The sequence below is a fragment of the Cinclus cinclus genome, chromosome 2 (genome assembly GCF_963662255.1).
Source record: "Cinclus cinclus chromosome 2, bCinCin1.1, whole genome shotgun sequence".
Classification (NCBI taxonomy): Eukaryota; Metazoa; Chordata; class Aves; order Passeriformes; family Cinclidae; genus Cinclus; species Cinclus cinclus.
The window spans coordinates 56,926,836-56,945,070 of NC_085047.1; the positions used below are offsets into that span (position 1 = coordinate 56,926,836).

At 35.9% G+C, this 18,235-nt stretch overlaps 1 protein-coding gene across 5 annotated transcripts in view; it reads left to right on the forward strand.

The window, feature by feature from the left end:
- The first annotated feature begins 4,134 nt into the window (after positions 1-4,134).
- Positions 4,135-18,235, forward strand: part of ZC3H13 (zinc finger CCCH-type containing 13) — a 40,707-nt gene continuing 26,606 nt past the window's right edge. For 4 of the 5 annotated variants that reach the window (XM_062487710.1, XM_062487711.1, XM_062487715.1 and 1 more), the window contains exons 1-4: positions 4,135-4,674; positions 5,112-5,221; positions 10,634-10,745; positions 16,984-17,092. In XM_062487710.1, the coding sequence (XP_062343694.1) occupies positions 4,558-4,674; positions 5,112-5,221; positions 10,634-10,745; positions 16,984-17,092 (448 nt within the window). In that variant the 5' untranslated portion in view covers positions 4,135-4,557. The remainder of the gene's footprint in view (positions 4,675-5,111; positions 5,222-10,633; positions 10,746-16,983; positions 17,093-18,235) is intronic. The other variant, XM_062487714.1, reaches the window with a different exon arrangement.

Genomic DNA, 18,235 nt, shown 5'->3' on the forward strand with positions numbered 1-18,235 from the left:
ATATCGCTATTTTATTAGCAATGTGGCATGGAAGTGTTAACATTGTAATAGGACTCCAAATGTTTTCAGGTAAAAGCTCTTCATTTTAAGAGGTGCAGGGAACCATTCTCAAACGTGTTATTTAGTTTTCAACACGTATTTAGTTTATCAAGGAGTGTTAATAATGAGTTTGTATCTGAACTTCTGTAGAACTTTGAGGTAATTTTGCTTGTTATTTGAAATGGCATATTATTTATCTCTTCACAGGTAGGAATTTCTGAAGTGACGTTATGCTTAGCTTGTGTGTGGTGTGCATGCGTGGACATTGACATGCTCATGAGTGATGTCTTTGGACTTCCTAAAAAGCTTTTTATCTCCTTAAATGTTTTCTTGGTTTTGACCTTTGCTTTTGTTCTGTTACATCTCAGTTTCAAGTTTTCTTGTAGAATCCTTCAGGATTCATTTTTTCAGGGGGTGGATGAGGTTTTTCTAACAGAAAGCCAGGCGTTTCATGTATCTCTTTATTATGACTTATGTAGTATCACACTGATTTTGAAGAAAAACGTCGAATGTGCTTGACATCAAAACATAGGAATGCTGGTAATAAAAATTACGGAATTTCAGTGAATGCTGTGTCAGTCATATCATGCCTCATTGATTTCAGTTCATTAGTCAGTGATCACCAGGTGCACTCACTTCTCTCAAGTTTGTCACATTTTTGATGATTCATGTAAATAACACTCTGTGGTATGTTCTCCTTCAAATGGTAGTGTAATCAATGTCATTAACAGGTTGCCTCTCACCCTGGGAAAGTTACTTCATTTAAAGAATAACATAGATGCATCTGTGAATGAGTTATCCTAGTGTTATAATATTTCTAATTTATTGTAAAGGTTGTCATGGATCTTATTTATGCATGGAAAGGTGATAATTTACAGTTAAAATTTTAGGTGTAGAATTTATTTTAGAAGGATAAAGTTAACTTAGCTTAGTTTCAGAAACTTCATTCTGTTTCAGAAGAAGCAGAAAGCTCTGTGACCCTAAGTAGAGTCAGCAATTCAACGTCATGTACCTGAATTAGAGAAGTACATAATATTCTACTTAGAAATTTTAAGGGTTTGGGGTTTTTTTGTTTTTTTTTTTTTTTTTAAATCCTGGTAGTAATTATTGGAAATGTTGAGAGCGATTAAGGCTCAGTCGACACCTGGTACTCTCGGCTGTCTAATCCCACATTAGGGTTTGATAAGGAGATGGTAATTCAGAGGCACAGATAACTGATGCAAAGTCACTGCACTGGCCATCAGCATGGGATTGATAGCAGGACTGTGATCATCAGTGGTAAAACGGCAGAAGGTGAAAGTATTTGAGAAGGGGAATCTTTATGGGATATTCCATTTAAATTGTTCTTGATTGTCCATTAATATGCAGTCTGAGAAATTTGGAAATAAAGCACGTAACTTCTTCCCCTTACAGTACTTGTTTATGAGCAAAAAACCGTATTGGAAAGACAAAACCTCTCCATTATCCATCTGAGATTTTTCAATTCTGTTTTAATATTCTCTTTTATTTTTCCAACTCACTTGATCCTCGAAGAATGAAAATAGGACTGACTGCATTTGCTAACACAGTCTCTCAAATGCAGTGTTTTACAAAGTGAAATTCCTCAGTTTGCCTCAGAATAATGTGTCTGGATTCTAGTACTGCAGCCTTTGATAGCATCTGTTGATACTTAGCAGTGGATGGTCCTGCAATTCGTGTTACGTGAGCGAGGCCCTCGTGTCATATGTGCGTACTGAAAGCAATACGCTGTGAACTCACAGCATGATGAGTTTGTTTCCTTAGAGTAATCTATCATGAAATATCTCTTCTGTTAATAAAGGATCTGTTCTTAATTGCAAACTGGTAGATACGGGCCAGACTATGAGGATAGAGAGTTGGCAGATTGCTGCCTGAAATAGTGCATGTTTTTGTTTCTCGTTTCAAGTTGTTGTTTTGGGGTTTTTTTTAATAGCGGTTTTACAAACCTTAGAAAATTCAGGGTTGAATGGTAGTCTTAATTTCCTTATACCAAAATGCAGGGAAAAAGGCAGTTAGAATTAAATTATCCATTCAGTTATGATGATGTTGTCCCTGCATCTTCTCCATGTTTATAGCTATCCTTTTAAGCCTAGTCATCATCATAACTTCTATACAAGTCAATTCCAAAAAGGTACTAAATGCTGGGTAAAAATGAACATTTAAAATGAAAATTTTGCCTCTGTTTCTTTGGAAATAAAAGTACGTTGGAACGGAGGCAAAATGAATGTGATTTTTCTGTATGCTGCTACGATGTCAGTGTGTACTGTACTTGCGTATTAGATAGACTCATCTGTTCTTCCTGTGTTGAACCCTCTCCTTCTGCCATTGCCAGTGTCGTTTATCTAACCCTTTTTATTTCAGATATGGCTCTTTTAGCTGTAAATATATAATCCAGATTAGGCATTTGTTATATGATTGTCTTATTAAAAATGCTTTTGCATATGTCAGTTGGTTTTTATATCTTCAATTGAAAGGGTGTGACTGTGTGAAACTGTAGAAATTTAGTAGGTTTTTTTCTGAAATTCTGAGAGAATTCTGTGAGAATCCTGAAATGGAAGGGTGCTCAGCTAGGTGAGATGTGGTATTGTTTTGCTTTCTAACTTTAATGGTTTATCCTGTCAGACTTTTTAACTATTGCTGCCCATTGAGCTGTCCACAATGACTCCTAATTATTTTTCTCAGAAGACTGAACTAATTTGGTCTCATCAAATATTTAGACAAAACCATTTCTCCTTGTGTGCATTGCATTATATTTATTTGCATTTCATCTGCTGTTGTATTACTCAGTTCTCTTAACTTAGTTAGATCTTTCTGGTTATCTATTCTCCACAGTTCTCACTAACCCAAATAATTTCATACTACTGGAAATTCTACTGTTTGACTGTCTGCTTCCACTAATTGATGTTAACCATTGTTTTTAATGTTTGGTATACACCATATGGTTAACTTCTACCTTCCCTGAACATCTTGGTTAATGTCTTGATTATCTGAACCTTATTTATGAGATAAAATTCTTCAGATAATCAGAGGCTTGGAGAAGGAGTCAGTAGAGGAGAGGTCTACTGAGAAATATCAAATACACAGTGTAAGCTTTCTTCCGTTGTTTATAAAGGAGCTAAAATACTTCACAGGAGCTTCAGCACAGCATTTTGTTTATAGAAAATGCACAGGTGTCAGACTCCTAGGGAAGTCTTGTTGTGGAAATAACTGTAGGGTTCAGATAATGAAGTGTCCACGTCTATACATTAAAATATTTTGTTTCTGTGAAGTGTAACCTTACCGTATGGATACTGTGGGAACATATTGCTGATCAGATGGTAAAAACGTATTAATCCTTTCCCGTTGGATGTTAGTTTGAATGTGTATTATTCTGACTTTATGGATGAACTTTGTCATTTGTAACCTGTTTGTGTATGGGGTAGTTTAAGTGTATGTGTGTATTCTGAATGCGGTGATGTGCTTCGGAGCAGAAGAGACAGCAGCAGAAGGGTAGGAGATTAGTGTTTGGCTGATCATGATCTTATAATTAATGAGGGTGATGGCACATTGCAGTATAATAAAGAGGTGGTTTTTGAGCTGTATATAAATTGTCGAGCATCTGGCAGATGTTCCCAAATTGATTTTATTTTGTGTAGACCAAGTGGAATGTAAAGAATGGACACTAGTTTTTGAGGCCCATTTTGCCCTTTTTGTACAATCTGTCTGTAGTGCTAAATATATGGGGCTTTTTTCTTTATATGTTTTTTTATTTCCTAAAACTCCTTCCTTTCTCAGGTAAGATAAATTGTGACTGCTTGTTTATCAAAGTTATGCTGTATTTCCTTTAAAGTCTTTTTCTTAATGAGAAGGAGCTACTTCTTGAGCAGCTTAGGAGGTGCATCATCATTATGGAGTTGTTTTTTTTTTCTCCTAAACTCATGTAATTACAAATAGTTGTAGGAATCAAACTGGTAACAAACACGGGCTGTGGATGATAGCAAGATGGTTTTCAGTAGGTTGTCATACACAACAAGGGGGGGGAAAGATAAAGCTCTCATTTTTTGAAATTTGTTTCAAAAGTGGGAGGTGTTTTTAGTGGTTGGAGCTGGTTTCTGAGAGGTTGGTCAAATAACATTTAAGGTTCTGTTCACTTTAAGTCACTTGAGTTTCTTTCATCATGTATTTCTGATGCACAAAGCATCAGTCCTGTGTGGTGTTTGCTGCCTAAATGAATAACATGTCATATGATCTTTCCCAAAGGGAAGCTGAAGAATCCAAAGCAGGTCATGAAATAAAATGAAAAATTATCGTTACTGGTGTTCAGCTGACAGTTCAAGTCAGAAGCATTCTGTGTTAATAGATACATTTCACTCATTTATGATGTTTTTCTTTCTTCATCACCTCTGCAGCAACTCTTGCAACGTATATCGTACTATTTTATTCATGTGAGTTCAGTGCCAATAGCCCCAAACTGAAGGATTTTACAGTTTTGCTTTTTTTTTTTGGTTGAAGTAGTACAAAATGTCAAAAATTAGAAGGAAGGTCACAGTGGAAAATACCAAGACCATATCCGATAGCACATCCCGAAGACCCAGTGTGTTTGAAAGGCTTGGACCCAGCACTGGAAGTACTGCAGAGGTGAGTTGTAAAAGTGTTCTTCTTTTTCTCCCCACCCCAGCATCTTCTTTTCCAGGATTTGTGTGGTGGGAAAGAGTAGTTCACAAGCACCAAATGCTCAGATGTTATTGAGGGTTAAGTAAAGGTGAAAAGATCTCCTTAACGCATGGATGTTCAACATGCTAATACTAGAATTTTCAAAAACTGTGTTGTGCCAGCTTCTGGATGGAGCAGTAGTACTATGCATATTAATAATATTTCCACCAACCTAAATTTTTCCCTGCCAGACCTGTTACTCTTTGTTGATTATTTTTTTTAATCGATTATATTACTGGTGGACAGAAGTTACAGATAAATGGGACCTAATGTGGAGTCATTTGTTTGTTCTGCCACACACTCACACCAATGGTATTTCCAGAAAGGAGTGTGAAATTCACCCAGTAATGTCTGTCTCTTAGACACAGTGCCGTAACTGGCTGAAGACTGGCAACTGCCTCTATGGGAACACATGTAGATTCGTACATGGCCCTTCACCACGAGGTAAAGGCTATAGCAGCAGTTATAGAAGGTAAATCAAGAACTCACTTTGAATTCTTCACATGCTGTAGGAAAATAGCTTTTGCAACTCTGTCTTTTGTTTTGTTGTTTTTTGTTTTAAGTGAAATGCTGTGGTGTGCCTAATTGTATGTTGTATCAATAACCAGTTGCCTTATGAAGCTACTTAAGACAATTATTTTGGCAGTGTGCAGGATTTTTGTGTGTATACAGCTTTAAAAAAATGAATAGTCAACTGGATGCAGATTAACTATATATTACTTGAAATGGGAAGTTAAGTACCTTAATACGTTTTTGTTTTGGACTAGTCCCACTGCAGCTTTCTGGTATACTTTTCTGTCTTGTGCTAAAATGCTGGTTTGCAATTACTTACAGCAGTGCTCACACTCACAGCCCTTCTGCCTTTGCTATGTTGCGTGATGAATGTCTGTCCTTTCTCTCCTGTTGTGAGAAAACAATTCTCATCAGAACATGGCTTTGTGGTTTTATCTATCAGATATAGAAAAATGTCTGGTACTGTAGAGGGTGATGCAAATAGTTACCTCATTTTTCAAAAGAGAACATTTTTTATTACATGTCTCTTTAAATGTTAGTAAAATGCAATTTTTTTTACAACTGTCCTTTGTGTGACCTAACACCTAACTTAACTGAAACCAAGTATGGCAGTAAGCTTGTGGTATTCTTGCTATAAAGGAAAGAAAGATGTTATGGTTTTAGCATAGTACCCCTTCCTGTGAAGGCTTCACAATTTGCAAACAGCTGTCCTTCATGATGCCAATATTACCTATGGATTATGGATTGGCACATTGAAGCATGAAAGAGTAAAGCACCAACAGGAAGGTTGGCATGAGGTTAGGGTTCTGTGTCTGGTTCTTTTTCCTGTTCCTGTGGCATGCTCTTGGAATGATCTTGACTTTGCTTGTCTGATCTTCCATTGCTTCTAAGGTGGTAGCAGCTGGGATACAAAATACATCACTGAATTTAATATTTCTTTTGGTGTGTAAAAAGATTTTACTCTGTTCTGCTCTGAATGTTCTAAATGAATAAAGTAAGTGATTTACTGGTGAGGATTAAATTTTAAAACTGTTATAATGTCACTTTCTCCTTGCTTTCAGTGTTTGGAACACTCAATGCATAGTTCTGCTTGGTCATTTGAAGAAAAGTGACATTTCTTTTAATGATTAAAGCTGTGTTTCTGCTTCACTGTCGTCACTGACATTTAAGAAAAATGTTGATTTCCTTATTCTTATTGCTAACTTTTTTACTAGGGCTATATGAAAAGTCAAAGGACAAATCTTCCTGCTTATTTACATGTCACATTCAGCATTTAATAAAGGTGTTCTTAAAAGTAGGGGGAGAAAGCCCACCACCCACACACACCCCCCAAAACAGACAAATGAAATAACTGTGCCTGTCTTCAAAAGTTTCCACTAATAGCTCTTGGCCAGGCATAGAAAAAGCTGGTACATAATATGTACATAATAAAATGTTGGCATTTTCGTGCCATTTAACATTAGAGAGATTTTTCACAAATGTTATCCAGGCACTTCAAATGCAATTTTATTAGCTTCAGGCAAGCCAAACTAACACTGCTTCTACATCAGTTCAGTTAAAGCAATACTATTTTTCAAATATCTGGGATAACAAAATGGCAGTGTCTCTGCATGTTTTCAGCCATGCCTCTCAGGGAAGTCTCATCTGCTTTGTGAGGAGCTGGGTCAGACAAAGCATGTCTTGCTGCCTGTCTTCACACCTTCTGCCTCAAGTTCCATACCTGTCTGCAGTAAATCCTATTGTTAATGGTTTTTTCTGACCATAATGTCTCCCATAGTTCAAAACACCACCGGACACCAGAGAGTAGGAAAACGTGACTAGATCTAAAGTGTGTAAAGATTGTTCCATTTCAGCACTAATGCTGCCTCTCACAGCACGAATTAGAGTCTTGCTTTAAAAATAAAACCTAACATATTTTTACATGAGGCTTACCTGATGATAGCATTAAGAATTCAGAATTAGTCCTGCCAGTCTTCCCATCATCAGAATTAAGGAGAAGCTAACTAAGAGCTGCCTGTAAACATGTGATCTCACAAGGAATTCTGCTCTTTGTGCCCTTGTAGATTATTGGTTAGCTGCTGAGCATCTTCCTGTCTGGCTCCTTCATGCCCATTGCTGGGCCCTTTTTTTAGTCTGACTGATCCTCTGTATTTGGGATAATCACACTGCACTTGAAAACCAAACCAAGTCAGCAGTTGTATTAGGAAAGAATGTATGGATTTTGAAAGCTTCAAATATTGTTGTACGGGAAATTGGAAAATGGGACAGTGTTTCTTGAGCAGTTATAATATGTACATAATACACAACTATTGGTCATCTCTGCATACGTGTGCTCTCACACAGGTACACAGTGATACCCTCAGGTAGGTGTGTTGCAAGGTGTGCCTGTTGCTGGATACTTGTTCCTGACACTGTAAGAAGTACAGGAGCAAATGAAGGCACTGTTAAGAATGAGCATTTCTTAAATGCTGTTGAACATGGAGAACTGTGGCAGGAAGTAATGCTGTTTAAAATCACTTAACTGGCATTTAAAAGGAGGAAATTCTGCATTTTAGACCTTATTTAAAAGATGGGCCCAGCTCAAAATATTAAAAAGAAATTGCATAATGCCTTTTGTGTGAAAGGTTCTGGCAGTTGCAGTCTAGCCTCATCATCTTAAACTGAGGAGGTAAATTGTCACGATCTGTTCAAGTTTAACAGTGAGCATGATCTGGAACAACCAAAAATCCCTTTTGGAGTGGTCTGGGGGAAAGTTTGTGGAAATGAAGCTGTGGTGCACAGGAAAATAAGCTAGTAGACCAGCTTGGTTTTCTGTGCATTTAGCCAAAGCATCTGAAAACAGTCATGGCTTCCTGAGTAATTATTTCTTAATATTTGACTAATTGTCAGTCTTATTTTATTAGTTTTTGGAGGGTTATGATGTCTTTGGGGAAGGAGAGATAGGATGATTACCATGACTTTGCTTTGGTGTTCTACTAAAGCTGAAAAAAGCTGACCCAGTAATAGCAAAACTAAACTAAAAATTGACCAACAAACCCCAGCCCTGAATGTGTACCTTTTAAATATGTGGTTTATTTCCTAACTTTTATATTTAAGTAGATTTGAGTAATGCTTTAGCAAAATACATTTTTTTTTAAATTAATTGAAGGTAAAATGGCTTGGATATTTTGTTTTCTTTATTCCAGCCTATAACTTAAAAAAAAAAGGTATTAAAATATCAGATGTCACTCTGTAAGGTACATGTGCTGCATTTGGTGCAAGTTCTCTTGCTTTCTTCAGCTACTGGGATTTTTTCCTGAAAGTATTCCTCTTGAGGAACAATATTACAAATAAATTATTGATAATCTTTCTGCCTTTTAACTTAATTTTCAGTTTTGTTAATCCAAACACTTTGTATTTGTAGCTTAAATATTATTAAAAATTAAGGTGTTGAATTTCATTTTAATGCTGAAAGACAGTTTATTTGTTGAGGTAGCTGATGGTTGGAATGCTTCAGAGAGTTTTGGTAATGCAAAGAATTACCTTTTTAATATGGGGCAGGGGAAAAATACTTTAAATCATAACCTTGACTAAATCCAGAGACTTTAAAGATCATATAGTCATGCATGCATGCAAAGAAGATAACTTATTTATACTTGTATGCTGGCTATTATTTGATCCTTAATGATGAAAAAAGCAGAGCTCTACTCTTCTGTACATTTCCTCTGATCTAGATTGACATGTACTTACAATTTCATGGAGAATTAAATGCATTGAAAAATGAGAGCAGTCACTGGTCTTTGTCTCTGTAGGTCCTCATACATTTAACCCTATGATACAGTTTAAAGAATTAAATATAGGAAACAGTGCAGGGATGAAATGGAAAAAATGACTTTTTCAAATACGTGCAGATTGAAAATGAAATGGTATTAAATTTTTGTATGCATTGACTGTGAAAGGCAGTCTTACCCTTTATGAATAATGGGACAGGAAGAGTGGGAGAAATTATTTTCTCAATGGAAACTGTTTCAAACTGAAAAGAAAGAAATGCCACTTTCATTTTTCATATATTACGTATAAGTTTTCTAATCAAAACACAGCATTAGTGTATCTTCATGATTCTTTAGTGTCAGTTGACAGATGTAGTACTTGTATGTGGCCATGTCATAGAAGAGTCGATAAGTACAGCTAACAGCCATCACAGAAGTACTAAACTCAGTATAAAGCCAAATGTACGTGAAGAGAAAATTTGTTTTCTTGAGCCAAAAGATCGTCTGAAACAGTTCCTACATTCCCTTATCTTAAGAATTTGAATCATAGAATCACAGAATGCTTTGTGTTGAAAGGGACCTTAAAGATCAGCAGGTTCCAATCCCCCTGCCATGGGCAGGGACACCTTCCACTACACCAGGTTGCTCAGAGCCCCAACCAGCCTGGCCTAGAACACTGTCAGGAATGGAGCATCCACAGCTTCTCTGGGCAACCTGTGCCCCTGATTCTCTGTGCCCAGCTTCTCTGGGCAACCCTGGGCCCCACCAATTCAAAGGTTATTCTCTTTTAACCCATAAAGAGTGAACAAACTCATTAATCCCATACTAAGAGGTGACAAAATTATAGTAGTGTAGGATGTTCCTTCTCTCATTCCCCATCACAGTAGTATCTTTTACAGAAACTGTATCCGAAAAGTGCATGACCAGTACTTTGTAATTAGATAATAAGTTAATTATATTACTGCAAGACGGAAGATGCCTCCAAGAGTTAATTTCTGGTTCATGGTCTTGCAGTAGTGTTTTCCTCTGTGGCAGCCTCACATAGACCTCACCTAGATGGGAAGATGGTGCCCTAGGTTGTTATCTCTGCTTGCAGACTTCATCCACATTCAGAGTTGTGCTTCTCTGTGACTGTCATTGCTGGTCTATAGTAGTTTGATTCTGCATAAATTGTGGTTTTAAGTATGTATAATATATATACAGAGACACTTCTATGTATATAATTTATATAAAAATTGTTGCATCTTAGATTATGGAGAAGGCTAAATCTTGAAATATTTGGTAGGAGTGATTGCAAAACACATTTGCATAATGGTCAGAAAAAGGTTATTCTGGATGGGATCACCTGAAGCTGATGGAGAGTAGTAACTGAGTCATGCCATATAAACAGAAAGTAATTTTTCTTCTTAGAATCAAGTCTTCCTTGACTTTCTGAAGGGATTGGGGTTTTTGTAATGCTAAGCCCTTTAGAATGGAGTATTTTCTTACTCATCCACCTTGCCTCCGGGTGGGAGGTTTAGATTTTTCTGGATATACTAATAAAATAATAATTAAAAGACAGATAATATTCCTTTAAAAATAGTCCCATAGAGCTGGTTATATTATGTTTCTGTATTACATAGGTCACCAGAAAGACCCACTGGAGATCTTCGGGAAAGAATGAAGAACAAACGTCAAGATGTTGAGGCAGAGCCACAGAAACGAAGTACAGAGGAATCATCCTCTCCTGTTAGGGTAAGAGTGGAGTTTGCAGAACTCCAGAATCCCTCAGTAGCAATTGGGCAGTGTGTCCTAGAAACCTTACTGTTGTGACTTGTAATATTAAAAATGTTTTAAGGAACTGATCATTCTGTACATAGCATTTCACTTTTTTTGTTAATGAAGTGTCTTAACAATTGTACTGTTTTGCAGTTTTATAGTGCTTTTTGGTCTTTCGGTTCCCAAAGATTTTCTAAATCCCACAGACTTAAAATGTGTTCTAAATACTGATAAACAGGTATTTAATAACAGTGCAGACTCTTTGATTATTACCAAGAAGGTATATTAACCATTGTTTCAGTACTCCATTATTTTTCCCCCAACACTGATTCATATCCCTTGTATACATGCATCCTGGCTTAAGTTGTTCACCCCAAATTTGCTTTTGATGAAACCCTGCAGTTACTATTGTGCTGCTTCATTTTACCTTCCACCTGACATACTCATCAGGCACCCCAACTGCTCACTTTATGGATTTTGCAAAAAATTCATTATTGTTCTTATTTTGTAAAAATATTTTTCAACCCTGTGGCCCTCATATATAACAGTATTTAATTTTTTTTTAATTGTTACCTGTTTCTGATGTTACAAATAGGGATAGACTTCATAGTGTGACCCTGTACCTGTGTAGCAATAGCTCCACTGTGTTACTTCACCATGTTTAAGACCATCTTCATATGAAGAATCTTTAAAAGGTTTTATTTGTAAAAAATCAGTTTTGCTTCTGCAGGTATTAACAATGTTCTATCATTTCCTCTTGGTCTGTTCCTACTTGCTGTGTAAAATGATTTTTTTTTGTCAGCTGTAAATAAATCAGCAGCAGCTGCTATCATTAAATTTAACAGAATGGCTTACCTTCCAATCACGTTTCCAGTTGCTGTTAATTTGTGTAAACTCTCAGTCTTTTTACTGAAATGTGTTTCTTTTATTTTCTAATAGTTTGAATAAACTGTTCAGTTATTGAGTACATGGTTGGTGGGAAAATTTTTTTTCCAACCGTCATTAAAAAATTTGCCGTAACTTCTGTCCTGGTGCAACTCTAATTTTGATGTAATTCTTTTGGTTAGTTAACCTTGCTTTTTATAATGCTCTCTTAATGTAATAATAAAATACTCTTAAACAACTAAAACCCAACTGAAAGTGAACTGGAAGCAAGAATCTAAAGGAATTGGAGAATTAATGTTAAAATATCAAAGAATTACTTATAGATTAAGCACCCAGCAGAGTAAAAACTGCTCTGCTTCAATCTCATAAAATGGAAGATTGAGAAAACAGCTGAACTTTTGTTTTAGTTCCATGGAGGCAACTCTCAAAATACAGGATATCAAAGAAAATATTCTGGAGCAAATAGATGAAGAGGGACAGCCGTCAAGAGTTGCTTTGCAAAGAACCAGGATATCTAAAAGGACAGAAGACTCAAGTGATTGAACTACTAAGAAAAATCTTGCTCCATTGGTAGAGCTGCTGTTATGGTGGAGATCTAATATGTGGTGTTTCCATATTTTATTAAAGCTTTTGGGGAAACAGCAGAACTTGATAAGAAAGCTTTGAAATAAAGAAAGGTAGCTTGTTCCATAGGAAGCTTCATAATTTTGGTTAAAAATTAAAGACAAAAGACCGATCAGAAACATTCCTGCAGACAAAATCTGTGCTTCACCAGACTGAAACTTTGACGGAGAGTAGTGGTTAAGAGAGAACTGCCTGACGTAGGTCAAACTTGTTTTGAAACAAGGCTTTTGAGGCATATGTATCGATAGTCAAAGAATAGCAGGTATAATAATATTTTAGGTTTAGAAGCCAGCTAAGGGGAAAATTTTAAATTAATTTGAAATTTAATTGCACAGAATGCTATTGTAATTCATTTTATAGAACTATAAAGAATGTAGAAAAAACATTGGACATCCCAAATGTTGAACTTTGCAGAAGATTTGAAAACAGTACTTAAGAAGTCTGAGAAATGCTATGGGGGTTGGCAAAGATAGTTTTTGGCAGTACAATGGCAGATGAAACTCGGTGTTGGCAAGTGCAAGGTAATGCACAATGAAGAAAGTATTTGAAACAAAAAAAATGAATTAATTTTTTTAAAGTAAATGAAACCACGCAGTAGAAAAATAAGTTGTTGTGGACAGCTCAATGAAACCATGTGTTCAAAGTGAAGTCACAGTTGCAGAAGCAAACATTCAGGTATATAAAAATGGAATAGAATATGATCGATAACATGCTGTAGAAATTAATGGTCCAGTGTTATTTGAAATGCTGTTTGGTTGTCATCACCTGTATGCAAGAAAATACAAAAGGTCTTCTTGAAGCGGGCAAAGAGGTGAGAAATAAACTGGGGAGAAGAAGGGACGTGGGATGAATGCATATAACATATGTTTGAGAGAATGTAAGTTAGATGCGCCATATTCATACTTTATCCCAGTAGAAAGAGTGGCAAATTTCAAAATGACAAGGGGAAATGCTATTTACATTATACATAACAGTTCTACCTGGTTACCAGGAAATAGACACACGAAGCTGAATAGGTTCCACAAGAAGCTAAGACAGTATAACTGGTAGAAAATCTTTTCAGAAGAGATTTTTTTTTTTCCTTTGGAGACATAAGATAACAAGTACAATCTGTATGTATTTAGGAAGAAACTTCCTATATGGGCAGTTTATAGACTATATCCCTTTTTATTTCTTCATGCTTTGTACTATTATTTGCAGAGACAATATGCTGTGTTATGTGGACACCTACATGGAACTCAGTCGTTTTTGTGTTTCTCGGATTTGTGTTTGGAATTACTTCAGCACTGTATGTTAGTGTATGAATTATTATACAAATAATTAGATGAGGTTCCTGCTGTTACTGTATTCAGTTGGAAATTTTTATTTTAAATTTTTCACTGTTTTATGAGAAGACAGTTACTGGTGTGTATGAAGTCTTATCTAAAGTCTTAACCTGGAGGGTGTGTATGATTTGGGAGAAACAGTGGGAGGAACTTAATGTACACTTCAGAAGGTTTTTGTAAGGAACGTGGATCACTTGTTTCATATCTGTGGGTTTTGTCATTGCAGTTTTTTTAACTATTTCCACTGGAAATAGGACTCAGCATTGTCTTCCATCTCTGAAATGGGGAAAAAATACCTCTTAATGTTAGGGGAACTTCATTTTCTTATGTTTCTGTAGTGTGCCAGTAGTTTAAAGATATTATACCTAGAGCAAAGTAGTACTGTGCTTGCCCAAAAGGTTGTAGCTGTAATATGTGTAGCTTACTGTAGGTTTAAAGGCACCTGTGCTCTGGAATGAGTTTATTTTGCTGCTGCATGTACGTGTGCAACCTGGTAAGGTTGAAACCTAGATTTCTGCAATGCAGGAATTGTAGGTTATATGAGTCTTCTTTCCATCGGTGTTGACAGAGTAATGCTTCTTGGCTAGAATCATGTTTTACAGATTGGATGAGTCCTTTTGTGCTTGGCCATGCTCTTCTGGCAGTAGTGGGAAATTTATTCAAGTAGACATCAAGTCTTGTGCTGTAGAGTGCTGATCACATGGGACATAGAACTTCAACTTGAATAGACATTAAATTAAGTAAAATCTCACAGAAGGCAGCCTTAATGTCATCCATTTTTCCCTTTCTTATGTGGCATCTCTACTGAACATCAGCATGAAACTGTAGACGTCTGTCTGTCCATAAACACCTGCGCTATGAGAAGCTGTGAGCATGCATCTGAAGACAGCATAGACAAGTCTGCTAAATTGTTGTTTCCTCTTAGGACAAGCTACAATTTTTTTTTTAGTAAATAAATACATAATTATGAAAGTGTAATGTTTCTCATCTAGTAAATGGCATTTTACAGAGTCTACAGAGAAATAGTTAACAAGAGTGACTGAAGTGGATATACAGCATCTTCAAGTACAAGTGAAAGAAGTGATTGGCCTTTAGGAACTTAACTTACTTTATTCTTGGCTTGTTAAGGGAGAGGCAAAAAAGGTCTGTAAGGATATGAAGGAATTTCATTCCCATAGTATGAGGGAATGGAGTGTGTTACAAGTGTAACAAGTAAAATAAAAAGGAATAGTTGAAGATTTTTCAGTGAGAAAAATTAGGTATGTGTTCTAAACCGTTGTAACTTAAGTTCTTGATGTGCATGCCCCAGGAAAAATATACTCAATTTCTAAACTATTTTTTTTTCAAGATGCAGTGATGTCAAATTTTTTTCTTTGACAACTAAACAATATTAATGTAAAATACTATGCTTCCCCTATATTCAGTATTTCAGTTTGATAGCTGTTTTTGTTCTCAGTTCTTCTGTAGAAATAATATTGTGTCACTACTGAATCTTTCCACTGAAAGTAGAAAATAAACTCTCATTCAAGATGCTTGTATTGGCTTGTAAGTTGAGGAGGTAGGCATAATACCTTCAGGTTGTGTAGTATTTTTAGTGTGGGTTATTAAATTGGACTTGAAGCATGGACTTCCTGCACGTTCTTTGATGAGAAGTTATTTGATGAATTGTCTTTGAGAGGTTTTTTTTATATCAGCATAGAGAGGTTGTCCTAGTGTTCACATTTCATATTGCTAGTAAGAAGTAGTGTTGAAATTAATAGAAACTAGTATTCTAGTTTCTATTCTAAAATAATATTTAAGAAATTATGGTTTTGTTAGTTTGCATTGTAGGACTTAGCTGAAGTATATAGCAAGCATACAGCTCAGTGGAACAGATGTGGCCTTCATGGAGGGTGGGCTAGAAAAATAAGAACAGTCTTATAAAAGAAAAGAGTGGTTGCAGAGAAGGCTTGTTATACTTAGAGATTTTTTAGATCTCATCAGAGTAATTTTCTTTTAAAGTAATTTGCTTTGGGGAATAGTAGAATTCTGGCCCTTAGACTGAATGCCTTTAGTATACATGTTGAGACAGCAGCTTAGTGGATGTAGACTTGTCTGCATTCAATGTCAGCAATCAACATGACTCAGTAAATTATGACCTTCTGCATCATTTTAGAGATTTACATTATTAAACTACAGATAAGCTTTTAACATTGTTACCGAGTAAAAAGGAATAATTGAATTTTACTCATATTTTGCTAACTGCTTGCAATTTTATGTTGTTTCTGTAAAGTGTTTCTGAGGTGATGTTAAGGTTTTAAATTAAATCAAGATCTAGGTCCTGATAAGGAATAGCTAATGAAATTCTCAGGCATCTCCTTTTCTTGGTGTTTCTCCCACATACCAACATGAAAGAATCCCCAGAAAAACAAAAGGGGGCACTATGTGAGGTGAGAACAATAGGGCTATGGGACGTACTTTGCTGTTCTGGTTTCCTGTTTAATAAATTAAACTGAGATACTTCTAAGCTTGAATTTCCTTCTTTTGCTAGTAGTAAAGAAGCTTTGTCCTGTATTCCACTTGAGCCCAGGTAGATCTTTTAGAGAATGTTGCTTCAGCAGATGCAGAGGCACAATTGTGTGGCTTTATACTGGAATTTAGCAGGGGTGGAAGAGCAGCACAGCATCAATTGGCTTGAAATTACCTTTTTTCTTGTAAGGATAATTCTGGTTCTCGTAGGTGTTCACAGGAACATCTGCCACATGGGAAATGGGTGCTACTGCATTAGTTAGACTTGTCTTGGAGACCATGAAAGTCAAACCCAAAGCTAATGGAACTTGATTCGATTGTGTTGCTTTAGAAATTTTTCCCCTTCTGCCAGCTAAGGGTCTTTGGGTTTATTTATTTTGCTATCTCCTTCCCCTTCACATTCTTTTTCCTCTGAAGAATTAAATGGTTCCACTTCCAAGGCTCATTTGCCTTGCTTATAAATATTCTTATTTACAGCTGAGAATTCTTGCTCAAGCTGTTAAAATTATACTCTTTAAAATGTTCATTAAACTTCTGGTCTTTAGAACTTAGTCTCTTTTTTCGGTGCCTGTTTTAAACTTTATTCTCTGATATGTGCTTGACTCTTGCTCTGCCTTTAAGCCTTCTTATTTTATTAATTCTTTCTTCTCTTTTCCTCATCTGCTATTTGCATTCTGATTATATGAAATTGCGTTAGAACATGTAGCCTGTGGAATCTCTGCTTGTTCAGGAAGGTATTTGTTTAACGGGCTAAAGGGGAAAATGCTTTTTGAAAAAACCTCAGCCAAAATACCGTGTAAAATACACCTGCTTCTTCAGGCTTCTTTAAAAATAAAGTTGTTTACTCTAATGTGGCATTTTTCCCTTTATAGAAAGAGTCTTCACGAGGAAGACATAGAGAAAAGGAGGATATCAAAATTACAAAGGAGCGAACACCAGAAAGTGAAGAGGAAAATGGGGATTGGGAAACAAATAGAGAAGGTACGTATACGGTATTGAACTGATAATCCCCTGATGCCTCAACAAACTGAGATTTCTGGGCTGTGTGTCAAGTGGAATGCTTTAAGATTTGGTTTCTAAATAAAATACTTTCTTAGAATGCAGTAGCCTTTTTTTTTTTTTGAGGAGAGCTAACAAGTTATTTGAGTTGGACTGCTACAGTGGTTAAATCAACTAGCTTTAAAAATATAGGCTTTTTAAAATTTTCTTTTGACTACTCAGGCAATAAGGAATTTAGGTATAGTCTATTCCATGGTGAATTTTTCTCATTAAGGTCACTAGGTGAATCCAAGTTGCATCTAAAGTAATTTTGGAACTTGTCAGTCCGAGAAGAAAGTGTAACTCCTTTGAATTCAAAATTCAGCAATTTTTGTTGCATAATTTGTGTGAGCTGTTATTAGCAAGGTCTCCATTAGAATAACAACAGTTCAAGGTGGACATCAGTGAAATATTTGTGTTCTAAAAATACTTGAAGAATGCTAGGTGTCTTGCATTACCTTCTGTAGTTACTTTTGTATGAGTTGGTGGGTGGGAGTTTTTGGGTTTGGAGGGTTTTTTTGTACTTACTAGGTGATTTCATTGTTGCTGTGGGCAGTTTTCTTCTCTCCTAATTTTTACTTTTGTTAAAGTCCAAGTTCACCTCATAGTGATGTTACAGGAGCTTCTACTGAACTGTGGTGTTTCTGTGGTTTTCTAAGTCTGTGTTTCAGAAGTAGTTAAAACATTGCAGGAAAAAATAATGGCAATTCTGATCCCGTCTGAGGGAATTCAGATATAGTGAACATATTTGCAATTAAGTTCACTGCAAGTTGTAGGATGGAGCTCCTTGGAAATGTCCGTAACTACGGAGCTTTTCAATACTATTTGCTAAAAGTGTTGCAGGTCCTGTTTTGCTCTATCTTAAGCGCAATATTGTGCTTAATTGGAATTGGAATGTATTGTGGAATGGAAAAGTAGCCATTATATATATTCACTCCTTTATAGACTTTTTTTTTAAACAGACTTTTAAGAAAAATTGATCTATTACATGTATACATGGAAATAAAACCTGACTCAAAAATATTTGGAACATAAAAACCACAAGGTCTATATAAACATATGGTATGAATGTCTTAAGTTTTAGAT